Below are 13023 nucleotides of genomic sequence, written 5' to 3'. Positions count from 1 at the left end.
CACGGAGATGATAAAAAATCTGAACTGGTGAACACACGCCAACTATCGCGCGAATGCCAACTTTCAAGAGACAGCATTAAACGAAAAACCCAGGAACATACTACAACCGCCCACTTGTCGCGTCTGTGGGAGCCAATAACGCAAGATTACAGTAATGACAACGCGCACAGCGGCATTTGAGCAATCACTATGCCTGCTGCCCATACGCGAATGGGGCGGGAAAGGAACTCATTATGTGGTACAGCGAGCAGTGCCCCCCGCCATGCACTTCACAGTGGTTTGCAGAGTACTGACATACGCGTAGGTGCTGTGTGGCAATCGAATCAAAACACTTGTGCGAAGTAAGAGAGTGCAGTGGCCTTGATGCGTAGTAAGGCTGTATGGAAGTTCGGTGCCTAGAGATTTAACGAAATGAAACACCACAGAAAGTGTATTCTCTGTGGACCAAGATTGTGTTGATGGATGGATAACAAACTAATCCAGCTGAGGATATCGGAAAGCTGGAGGAGGGTGGTACTAAATCAAAGGAAATTGAAGTAACTTGTTAAAAGCAGTGCGTATAGTGCAACACTAGTTACCAGTGGGTAATAATGATGATGGTGTTTAAGTGTATCGTGTGAATGAAATGATCGTGCTGCAAATTTCTTCGTTTGCGAAGCTCCAGCAGATGTTAGTGGTGTAGTTTTCAGATACGAGAGGCACCACTCTCCTGGACCGAGCGAGGTGGCGCAGTGGTTAGACACTGGACTCGCATTCGGGAGGACGACGGTTCAATCCCATGTCCGGCCATCCGGATTTAGGTTTTCCGTGAATTCCCTAAATCGCAGCAGGCAAATACCGGGATGGTTCCTTTGAAAGGGCACGGCCGACTTCCTTCCTCGTTCTTCACTAATCACATGACACCGATGACCTAGCTGTCTGGTCTCCTTCCCCCAATCAACCAACCAACCAACCAACCTCCTGGCCACATGCTCGGCTAGTACCAGGCTCACAGAAGCAGCCACCTGTAGCGTCTCCACTGACCTGCGACATGTAGAAGAGCTTCTCGGACTCGGGCAGTGTCTCCCAGGCGCTGGCGACGGTGGCCTTGAGCTTGCTCTTGGATGTGCCAGGGTACATCCAGTGGTAGAGCGTCCGCGTCCGCTTGCTGAACAGCGCCCGGGCGGCGCGCTCCACCTCCTTATGCACAGCTGGTCCCTGACAACAACGTACTATTTACCTCCACTACCAGTACAGATCGCTGCTTAGTAAGTAAGTCAAGATGAAGTTTGTTCTTCTGCTTAATGTAATGTATTTAACAGACGTATCAGGGAAGTGAGGGCCATTCGGTCATTAAATATATGCACCATCAGACTGGAACTATCTGGACACTCTTGTGTAATGCGAAATTGACCACTAGATGTCATCAGAGGCGAGTGTAGTGTTATCAGCAGAGAAGCAGTAGCAACCGACAGGGTCGATCAGGAGAGCTCTGAGACATAAAAAGTGGAGAAGTCATTGGATGTCCAGCAGCGTCATTTAAACCCTTCTACTGCAGCCCACGTCGACTGCCGGTGATGTGACTGTGAAGTGGAAACGCGAAAGAGCAACCACAGCTACATCAAGACCAGACAGATCTCATGTACTTACAAGCGGTGACTGTCGAGCATTGCGGACGGTGATTACAAAAAATTACATGAAATCGGCAGAATAAATCACTACTGAGTTCTAAAGTGCTAACAGCCTTGCACCTGGCACAGTTTTATGCGTAAGAGATGCAATGGTGCCTGGGATACAATGGTCAATAGCTTTTTGTAAGGAACATATTTCTATAACCAGTGCTAAGCGAAACATGGGGTCTACATCTAAATCTACATCCATACTCCGCAAGCCACCTGACGGTGTGTGGCGGAGGGTACCTTGAGTACCTCTATCGGTTCTCCCTTCTATTCCAGTCTCGTATTGTTCGTGGAAAGAAGGATTGTCGGTATGCTTCTGTGTGGGCTCTAATTTCTCTGATTTTATCATCAGGGTCTTTTCGCGAGATATACGTAGGAGGGAGCAATATACTGCTTGACTCTTCGGTGACGGTATGTTCTCGAAACTTTAACAAAAGCCCGTACCGAGCTACTGAGCGTCTCTCCTGCAGAGTCTTCCACTGGAGTTTATCTATCATCTCCGTAACGCTTTCGCAATTACTAAATGATCCTGTAACGAAGCGCGCTGATCTCCGTTGGATCTTCTCTATCTCTTCTATCAACCCTACCTGTTGCGGATCCCACACTGCTGAGCAGTATTCAAGCATTGGGCGAACAAGCGTACTGTAACCTACTTCCTTTGTTGTCGGATTGCATTTCCTTAGGATTCTTCCAATGAATCTCAGTCTGGCATCTGCTTTACCGACGATCAACTTTATATGATCATTCCATTTTAAATCACTCCTAATGCGTACTCCCAGATAATTTATGGAATTAACTGCTTCCAGTTGCTGACCTGCTATTTTGTAGCTAAATGATAAGGGATCTATCTTTCTATGTATTCGCAGCACATTACACTTGTCTACATTGAAATTCAATTGCCATTCCCTGCACCATGCGTCAATTCGCTGCAGATCCTCCTGCATTTCAGTACATTTTTCCAATGTTACAAATTCTCGATATACTACAGCATCATCCGCAAAAAGCCTCAGTGAACTTCCAATGTCATCCACAAGGTCATTTATGTATATTGTGAATAGCAACGGGCCTACGACACTCCCCTGCGGCACACCTGAAATCACTCTTGCTTCGGAAGACTTCACTCCATTGAGAATGACATGGTGCGTTCTGTTATCTAGAAACTCTTCAATCCAATCACACAATTAGTCTGATATTCCATATGCTCTTACTTTGTTCATTAAACGACTGTGGGGAACTGTATCGAAAGCCTTGCGGAAGTCAAGAAACACGGCATCTACATGTGAACCCGTGTCTATGGCCCTCTTAGTCTCGTGGACGAATAGCGCGAGCTGAGTTTCACACGACAGTCTTTTTCGAAACCCATGCTGATTCCTACAGAGTAGATTTCTAGTCTCCAGAAACGTCATTATATTCGAACATAATACGTGTTCCAAAATTCTACAACTGATCGACGTTAGGGATATAGGTCTATAGTTCTGCACATCTGTTCGACGTCCCTTCTTGAAAACGGGGATGACCTGTGCCCTTTTCCAATCCTTTGGAACGCTACGCTCTTCTAGAGACCTACGGTACACCGCTGTAAGAGGGAGGGCGTGGGGAGGGGGGGGGGGGGGAGGGGGCAAGTTCCTTCGCGTACTCTGTGTAAAATCGAACTGGTATCCCATCAGGTCCAGCGGCCTTTCCTCTTTTGAGCGATTTTAATTGTTTCTCTATCCCTCTGTTGTCTATTTCGATATCTACCATTTTGTCACCTGTGTGACAATCTAGAGAAGGAACTACAGTGCAGTCTTCCTCTGTGAAACAGCTTTGGAAAAAGACATTTAGTATTTCGGCCTTTAGTCTGTAATCCTCTGTTTCAGTACCATTTTGGTCACAGAGTGTCTGGACATTTTGTTTTGATCCACCTACCGCTTTGACATAGGACCAAAATTTCTTAGGATTTTCTGCCAAGTCAGTACATAGAACTTTACTTTCGAATTCATTGAAAGCCTCTCGCATAGCCCTCCTCACACTACATCTCGCTTCGCGTAATTTTTGTTTGTCTGCAAGGCTTTGGCTATGTTTATGTTTGCTGTGAAGTTCCCTTTGCTTCCGCAGCAGTTTTCTAACTCGGTTGTTGCACCACGGTGGCTCTTTCCCATCTCTTACGATCTTGCTTGGCATATACTCATCTAACGCATATTGTACCATGGTTTTGAACTTTGTCCACTGATCCTCAACACCATCTGCACTTGAGACAAAACTTTTGTGTTGAGCCGTCAGGTACTCTGTAATCTGCTTTTTGTCACTTTTGCTAAACAGAAAAATCTTCCTACCTTTTTTAATATTTCTATTTACGGCTGAAATCATCGATGCAGTAACCGCTTTATGAACGCTGATTCCCTGTTCTGCGTTAACTGTTTCAAATAATTCGGGTCTGTTTGTCACCAGAAGGTCTGATTTGTTATCGCCACTAGTCGGTTCTCTGTTTAACTGCTCAAGGTAATTTTCAGATAAAGCACTTAAAAAAATTTCACTGGATTCTTTTGTCCCTGCCACCCTTTATGAACGTTTGAGTCTCCCAGTCTATATCCGGCAAATTAAAATCTCCACCCAGAACTATAACATGGTGGGAAAATCTACTCGAAATATTTTCCAAATTATCCTTCAGGTGCTCAGCCACAACAGCTGCTGAGCCAGGGGGCCTATAGAGACATCCAATTACCATGTCTGAGCCTGCTTTCACCGTGACCTTCACCCAAATTATTTCACATTTCGGATCTCCGTCAATTTCCTTCGATACTATTGCACTTCTTATCGCTATAAACAAGCCTCCCCCTTCTCTGTCCAGCCTGTCTCTGTGGTATACATTCCAATCTGAGTTTAGGATTTCATTACTGTTTACGTCTGGTTTCAGCCAACTTTCTGTCCGTAGTACTATATGAGCATTGTGACCGTTTATTAATGAGAGCAGTTCTGGGACCTTTCTATAGATGCTCCTGCAGTTTACTATTAGCACATTAATATTGTTATTCCCTGTTGCATTTTGCCTATTCCTACCTTGCCGCATCTCAGGAGGCGTCTTGACGGGCCTAGGGAGGGAATTCTCTAACCTAAAAAACCCACATGTGCACTCCACACGTACTCCGCTACCCTTGTAGCCGCTTCCTGCGTGTAGTGCACGCCTGACCTATTCAGGGGGACCCTACATGTCTCTACCCGATAGCGGAGGTAAAACGCGACGCCGCTGGACACTGGGTGACTAGAAACAAGTGATTTGAAGTGATGAAGACGAATGCTTCGCCAATATGCTGCCGATATGGTTGCACTATCGATCGGAGGATGGCATTCACGTATAGTAGAGCCGTTACGGTGCCTTCCATAACCACCAGCGGACTATATCGGTCCAACATAAGGCCAACACAAAACAGCAGGGAACGTCCACCTTGCTGCACTCACTGGACAGTGTGTCTAAGGCGTTCAACCTGACCGAGTTGCCTCCAAAAACGTCTCTGACGATTGTCTGGTTGAAGGCATATGCGACAGTCATCGGCGAAGAGAAAGTGATGCAAATCCTGAGTGGTCCGTTTGGCATGTTGTTGGGCCCATCTGTACGGCGCTGCATGGTGTCGTGGCTGCAAAGATGGACCTCGCCAAGGACGTCGGGAGTGAAGTTTCGCATCATGCCGCCATTGCGCACAGTTTGTGTCGTGACACGATGTCCTGTGTCTGCACGAAAAGCATTATTCAACATGGTGGCGTTATTTTCAGGGTTCCTCTGAGCAATAATCCGTAGGTAGCGGTCATCCACTGCTGTAGTAGCCCTTGGGCGGCCTGAGCGAGGCATGTCATCGACAGTTGCTGTCTCTCTGTATCTCCTCCGTGTCCGAACAACATCGCTTTGGTTCACTCCGAGACGCCTGGGCACTTCCCTTGTTCAGAGACCTTCCTGGCACAAAGTGACAATGCGGACGCGATCGGACCACGATATTGACCGTCTAGGTAAGGTTGAATTACAAACAACACGAGCTATGTACCTTCTTCCTGGTGGAATGACTGGAACTAATCGGCTGTCGGACCCCCTCCGTCTAATAGGCGCTGCTCATGCATGGTTGTTTACATTTTTGGACGGTTTTAGTGACATCTCTGAGCAGTCAAAGGTCAAAGGCACTGTGTCTGTGGTACAATATCCACAGTCCACGTCTATCTTCAGGAGTTCTGCCAACTGGAGTGATGCAGAACTTTTTTTTGACGTGTGTATAACGAATCTCATTCCTGTTACATCATTTTCTGTTGCTATTGAAAATACCCTCTATTCATATGACTAGAAAACTTTTTCTTTTTCCCATTTCACTCCAATGATTCCCCACTATACTTAGATTGAGTCTTAGCGCTTCCCTTTCCAGATTTTCTAGCTTTCCTCACACATTCAAACTTCTGACATTCCACGCCTCGACTAGTAGAACGTTCTCCTTTCGCTGGTTATTCGATTTTTTTTTCTCATGGGCACCTCGTCTTTGGCAGTCCCCTCTCAGAGATGCGAATGGTGTATTACTCCTAAATCTTTTGTTTGGAGAGATCATAGTGACACTTTAAATCACAGGCCACATGGCGTGTTGATATGTGTTATGTGTCTTTAATGCAATGGTTTGCACTGCTTCTGCATCCTAATGTTATTGATCATTGCTGATTATTCCACCTTTTAGGGGCAGTTTCCCATCCAAAGGACAAGATAATGCCCTGAAGCTCTCTCCGCTCTACTGCCCGCTTTGACAAGACCGTTCCTAGAATGTGGGTGTTTATTAAGAAAATATTCATTCATTGAGATCAGTGTGGGACAATCTTCAATGCAGAAGTTGGCGGATGCTCTCTCGAGGTGTTTTTGGGCGCGAACCATATGACGAAACTAATGTCAGTTCTAAAACTGGAGTGTGATAAAGTCTTAGCACTGTGACAGGAATGCGCCAGCACCTGGAGAAAGCTGGAGATCTATCTGCGGCATGCAGACAGGTGCAACAGAGCTTAATTGTCACTCCTGGTACGGCATTTGTGTAAATAAAGGTACAATGATTCCTATCCTATCGTGCCTGTGATGGCAACAGCACACCAGGACTGGTAATTTTCTGAGGGAAATTGTTTGCACATGCAAGATATGTCTGTGAACTGTTACATCAGAGGGGTGTTGGGGGAAGGGTTAGGAGAACTGTGCTACCGCCATTTTAAACTTAGCACAGTGGTCTGTGCCGTCAGGGGAAAACTCAGTCACCATCTATAATTTTTACAAGCGTCCATTAGAATTCGCTATTTAGAACACGCAGTCTGGCAACAGTGCAGGCTGCGCTCCTATGCTCAGGTCTACCGTCATGGATTATGTCATCACAGGGCTGAGGGAAACCCGGGAAACCTGACAAGTATGCGGGATGCATCCCCAGATCAGCCACTTTGAATCGCCATTTAAATTGCCGATGTTTCAGGCTGCACCCATATCCCCAGTTCAGTCATCTTGGAACACATATTGGATTATTTGAATTTCCCACCGATGGAACAATTTTTCATCTTGGATTTTGTGAATGTCTCTCCACGAGTACGTCAATGGAAACCTGCCAGTGATACAGACTGCACTCGGAATGGTACAGCTACAGTACTACCAACCCACTATTTTCCTGATCGATTTAAGAGACACAATGGTAAAGTAATGTTTGAATGGCCAGTTGAGGATTTAAACTTGGTTCCTTGTGATTCTGATCTAGAGCGCTAACCACTGTACGAACTTCTTTTGTGGCTCTGTCTTTTGTTAGCTTATTGTCAGATTTAACATGTACGTAGATAAGCATTGTGTTAACAACCTTTTAGTGCAGGATTCCATTGTTTCAGGAGCCTTAGCAAATATTTTTGTAAACCACACTGAACAGATCATTTTCACAAAAATAGTAGCAAAAGAATACAACATATTATATTGGTTCAGGTATATGGATTACATCCTTTGCTTAATAGATGAATCACAAACAAAAACTGAAAAACTACATACTGACATCAACAAGATACATAAAAATATAAAATTCACAATTGAAAGAGAACATAACAACAAATTAACTTTCTGGATATAACAATCAAAAAAGAAAATAATAAGCATATGTTTGAAATTTACCGTAAACCAGCAACGGACATTATTATTCCCCAACCCTCAAACCACCCACAAGCACAAAAGCAAGCAGCACTTCGACACATGCTCCATAGACTCAACACAGTACCATTCACCAAACAAAGCTACCAAAAACAACGGGACATAATAATGGAGATAGCACAAAATAATGGTTGCAACAGTAACACAGTCACATAGCTAAACAACAAAATTAAAAGTAAAGTAAAAACAGAAAGCTCCAAACGACAGACAACAACACAACAGAACCAAACACAAATACGCAGCCCCATAACAACTACACAGGATAATCAGAAAAAGATGAAAGAAAACACAAGATGGTACACAATGACATACAAACACAAACTCACCCACAAAATCAACAACATTTTGAAAAGACAGCGAATAAACATAGAATACACTACAGACAGTTCTATACAAAAATACACCCCAAAACTGACAATAAACAGAGACATATACCAGAAAGCAGGTATATACCAGGTATAGTGTAACACTTGTGAAGGCACATACATAGGGCAAACAGGATACAAGGAACACATGAGAGCCTGGAAATATGGGACAAATCACTCCACATTTGAGAACACCTAAGAGAAAATGACCACAAACCAACCAATAGAGGAGATGACATGAAAATAATTAGAATCAAAAATAAAAAACACCTTCGGACCATGCAAGAAAATTACCACTTACATAAAACCAAAGTAGAGAGGAAAATCCTGTTGAATGACCAAGTATACATGCCAAGCAATTCATTATTTACACTAATAGATAAAATAATAGAATAATGTTCGCAAGAGTATTAATATAATAATAGTGTCCAATGTAATTATAACAGAACCCAACATCTTTACACTTACTCATCCATGATCCCTCCACAGAATATTGAATCGAAAAGTCAAAACAGCTGTCACCAAAGTTTTCAGCCACTCGCTAACAGCTAGTACACCCGTTCCCTCCTCCCCAAAAAAACGGCTCTATCCCCCTCTCTCTCTCACTCAAACACACACACACGGTATAAAAATCGTAAATAGAAGTTAGTAACGATCATATACTTCGTTAGGTTGGCAACAAATAGGTAAACGTACCAAAGAAGATTAAACACGTAATGGAGTCGCAATATTTACGCTGTGAAAAGAAGTGTACGACGAAATAGTTGTATCGAGTGACAAAAGAACAATAGTCCAACACAAAAAAGAGTGAGAAACATGGTAAATAGTGTGCGGTTGGCGAGAACACAAAGGTGTTATTATATGGCAGTGATGAAAGTGGTAGTGCGACCTCCGGACCAGATGTGAGGAAACACAGATCAGAACATCGTAAGTAATTACTTTTTTTTACAAAAAATCTCGAAGTGAACTGTTTGATAATCTATAACTAACAAAACTGTATCGTTATAGATCCCACTGATGATGCCTTAGAACAGGAGAAGGCGAAACGCGTATGGGATAAATAAAGTAACTAGCAGCAGGAAAAGGCAGTTTGATTTGCAAAACAAGTATTTCCATTGATCTCTTCATTGTTGGTAGAGACAACCGCTATCGATAAACATCCTCAACGGTATATATCGATAGCGGTTGTTCAACAGCTGAAAATAACAAATTCTACTGGAACCTTACGAATGTGTCCTGTCTTTCAAAATCACAGTGTTCAAGAATAGGAACGTTTGCATGCTACACTATTGTTCACGTTCAGTGAGACATGAAACGTCACACACTTCTCTCGTGATTAGCAGATTACTGTGGGTTTTTCCGCACTGCTGATCCGAGTACATTTCGTCACCACGCGTTCTCTAGTCATAGCAGTATAGCCAACTGTCAGCTTGATCTGTCAGTACGATGCTGCGCTGACCGCTATACCAATGGAACGCCCTTCTCAGTGTTCAAAGGATGGTAATGACCTGCAATTGCACATCCGATGGACTTGCTGTGTTGCAGTGTCCATCTAAAACTTTCAGTAATGTTAGCTACACGTAATAGCCATGATGGTGACGCGTCATACATGATCTACGAAAATGACTTTCCTGAGCTGAAAATACTGAAAATAAGCTCAAGTAAGGATGAAATTTTAATAAATACATCGCTAGGTCTGGAAATACTGGAGTATCTGCTACAGGTAACATTCGATCAGTACGTTCATGGTGTTGCACTTTCCACTTCAGTCATCACAGCTATAGCGCAGTAATTAAACAAGGTATAAAAATAGACATTTTCAAGTTCTTAATATCAGTCAGAGGTTTCTTTTCAGGCACTCGTCATACCAGACAAGCCGAGAACGTGGCGCAGATATTCAGAATGCTCCAACAAAGTGGCAGGGCTCACCATTTTGACGGGCAGCGCCGCAGGCGTGGCTTGCGTTGCCTTCTGGAACTGCAGCTGCTGGCGCTGGTGGTGTTGGTGGTGCCGGTGGCGCTGTGATGACAGGTCGCCACCCTCTATGGCATCCAGTGCCTCCTCCACGTCGCCAAAGTGCAGACGATCGTCTCGCCGCCGCTGCTGCTGCAGCCATCCGTTACCAGTCAGTTTCTGAGAGATCTACCTCTACATCTACATACACACTCCGCAAGCCACCGAACGGTGCTTGACGGATGGTAGTCTCAACCACTACCAGTCATACACAATATTGCAGTGCCTTTGTTGCTCAGAAGTACAACGCAAAGATCCTTCGGAGATGCACGCATGTCCAAAGCTACACGGACTGCGGCGATTACAGGCGTGACGAAATACACTCGTGCTCATAAATTAAGGATAGCGCTGATACATGGTGAAACAACAATCTGGTGGCCAGTTTGCGGGTATAAATCACCTCTGGGTATGACCATGCGGTGTATCTGACATGCAGTCGTCGCACGGTTGCGCTGGCAGCAGTCTACATACGCAGAGGTGTGTTGGTGCATGTCGGAGTACGGTGCAGCGAGTAAGTGTGCAGAAGTGTGTTGAAAATGGCTCAAAGAACACATATTGATGACGTTATGAGGGGTAGAATAGTAGGGCGACTGGAGGCTGGTCAAACACATCAGGTCGTAGCACGGGCCCTCCGTGTGCAACAAAGTGAGAGCTCAAGATTATGGCAACGATTCCAGCAGACAGGAAACGTATCCAGACGCTACAGTATGGAACGTTCACAAAACCACAAAAAGGCCGATATCTCACCATCGGTGCCCGCAGACGGTCACGGAGTACTGCAGGTAGCCTTGTCGGGATCTTACCTCAGCCACTGAAAGAGTTGTCTCCAGACACAGTCCACAGACGACTGAATAGACATAGATTATTCGCCCGGAGAGCTGCAAGATACATTCCACTGACCCCTGGACACAGGAGAGCCCCTAAAGCCTGGTGTCAAGAACACAATACATGGTCATTGGAACAGTGGTCCCAGGTTATGTTCACGGACGAGTCCAGGTACAATCTGAACAGTGATTCTAGCCGGGTTTACATCTGGCGTGAACCAGGAACCAGATACCAACCCCTTAATGTCCTTGAAAGGGACCTGTATGGAGGTCGAGGTTTGATGGTGTGGGGTGGGATTATGATTGGCGCACGTACACCCCTGCATGTCTTTGACAGAGGAACTGTAACAGGCCAGGTGTATCGGGACGTCATTTTGCACCAGTATGTCCGCATTTTCAGGGGTGCATTGGGTCCCACCTTCCTCCTGATGGCCCGCAGCTCGTGGTCGTGCGGTAGCGTTCTCGCTTCCCACGCTCGGGTTCCCGGGTTCGATTCCCGGCGGGGTCCGGGATTTTCTCTGCCTCGTGATTGGCTGGGTGTTGTGTGATGTCCTTAGGTTAGTTAGGTTTAAGTAGTTCTAAGCTCTAGGGGACTGATGACCATAGATGTTAAGTCCCATAGTGCTCAGAGCCATTTGCACCAGTTTTGAATCTCCTGATGGATGATTACGCACGGCCCCACCGAGCTGCCGTCGTGGAGGAGTACCTTGAAACAGAAGATATCAGGCGAATGGAGTGATCTGCCTGTTCTCCAGACCTAAACCCCATCGGGCACGTTTGGGATGCTCTCGCTCGACGTATCGCTGCACGCCTTTAAAGCCATACGACACTGCAGGACCTCCGACAGACACTGGTGCAAGAATGGGGGATTATACCCCAGCAGCTGCTCGACCACGTGACCCAGAGTATGCCAACCCGTTGTGCGGCCTGTGTACGTGGGCATCGCGATCATATCCCATATTGATGTCGGGGTAGATGCGCAGGAAACAGTGGCGTTTTGTAGCACATGTGTTTCGGGACGGTTTTCTCAGCTTATCACCAATGCTGTGAACTTACAGATCTGTGTCGTGTGTTCACTATGTGCCTATGCTATTAGCGCCACTTTTGTGTAGTGCCACGTTGTGTGGCACCACATTCTGCAATTATCCTTAATTTATGAGCATGAGTGTAGATTATATGTATTCTCAGTTGCAAATATGGACAATCTTCAGCTGTATAATGGAATGACGACGATTCTATTAAACAGCTGATGTTTGACCGTATTCGCAATTGTGAATACGTTTCATGTACTACTTGCCATTGCCTTTCCTGTTCCACTCCAGATAAAGCGAGGAAAAAACGACAGTCTACATGCCTGTGTGTGAAACCTTCTTTCTCTTTTCTTGGTGGTCCTTACGTAAAATGTACGTCAGCGCAGAAGTATCTTCCATATTCAGCTTCAAATGCTTGTTCTCTAAATTTCCTTAGTAATGATCGCCGAAAAAAAAGTCGTTTCTTCTCCAGGGATTCCCATTTGACTTACACGAAGCATCTCCGTAATACTTGCATGTTGATCGAACCTATAGGAGCAAACCTGGCAGCCCGCCTCTAACTGCTTTGACATCTTCCTTTAATCTGACCTGGTACGGACCTCAAACTTTCGAGCATTACTCAACACAGGTCATACTACTCGGTCTCCTTTACAGATTAACCACACTTTCCTAAAATTCTCCCAATAAACTCAGTTCCATCATTCGCTTTCCCTATTACTCTCGTTATTTTCTCGTTCCATTTCATATTGCTTCGCTATATTATGCCTAGATTTTTAGTCGACTTGGCTGTGTGAAGCAGTACACTACTACATCTACATCTACATCCGTACTCCGCAAGCCACCTGACGGTGTGTGGCGGAGGGTACCCTGAGTACCTCTATCGGTTTTCCCTTCTATTCCAGTCTCGTATTGTACGTGGAAAGAAGGATTGTCGGTATGCTTCTGTGTGGGCTCTAATCTCTCTGATTT

At 45.0% G+C, this 13023-nt stretch overlaps 1 protein-coding gene across 1 annotated transcript in view; it reads right to left on the bottom strand.

Moving 5' to 3' along the window:
* Positions 1–7139, bottom strand: part of LOC126270694 (uncharacterized) — a 55398-nt gene extending 48259 nt beyond the window's left edge. The window contains exons 1-2 of the mRNA XM_049974095.1: positions 7101–7139; positions 1024–1197 (exon numbers count right to left, since the gene is read on the bottom strand). Coding sequence (XP_049830052.1) covers positions 1024–1197; positions 7101–7139 — 213 coding nt within the window. The remainder of the gene's footprint in view (positions 1–1023; positions 1198–7100) is intronic.
* Between the last annotated feature and the right edge of the window lie 5884 nt (positions 7140–13023).

The sequence above is a fragment of the Schistocerca gregaria genome, chromosome 1 (assembly GCF_023897955.1).
Source record: "Schistocerca gregaria isolate iqSchGreg1 chromosome 1, iqSchGreg1.2, whole genome shotgun sequence".
Classification (NCBI taxonomy): Eukaryota; Metazoa; Arthropoda; class Insecta; order Orthoptera; family Acrididae; genus Schistocerca; species Schistocerca gregaria.
The sequence above is the reverse complement of the archived record's forward strand: the minus strand, read 5'-3'. Positions and strand labels throughout refer to the sequence as shown.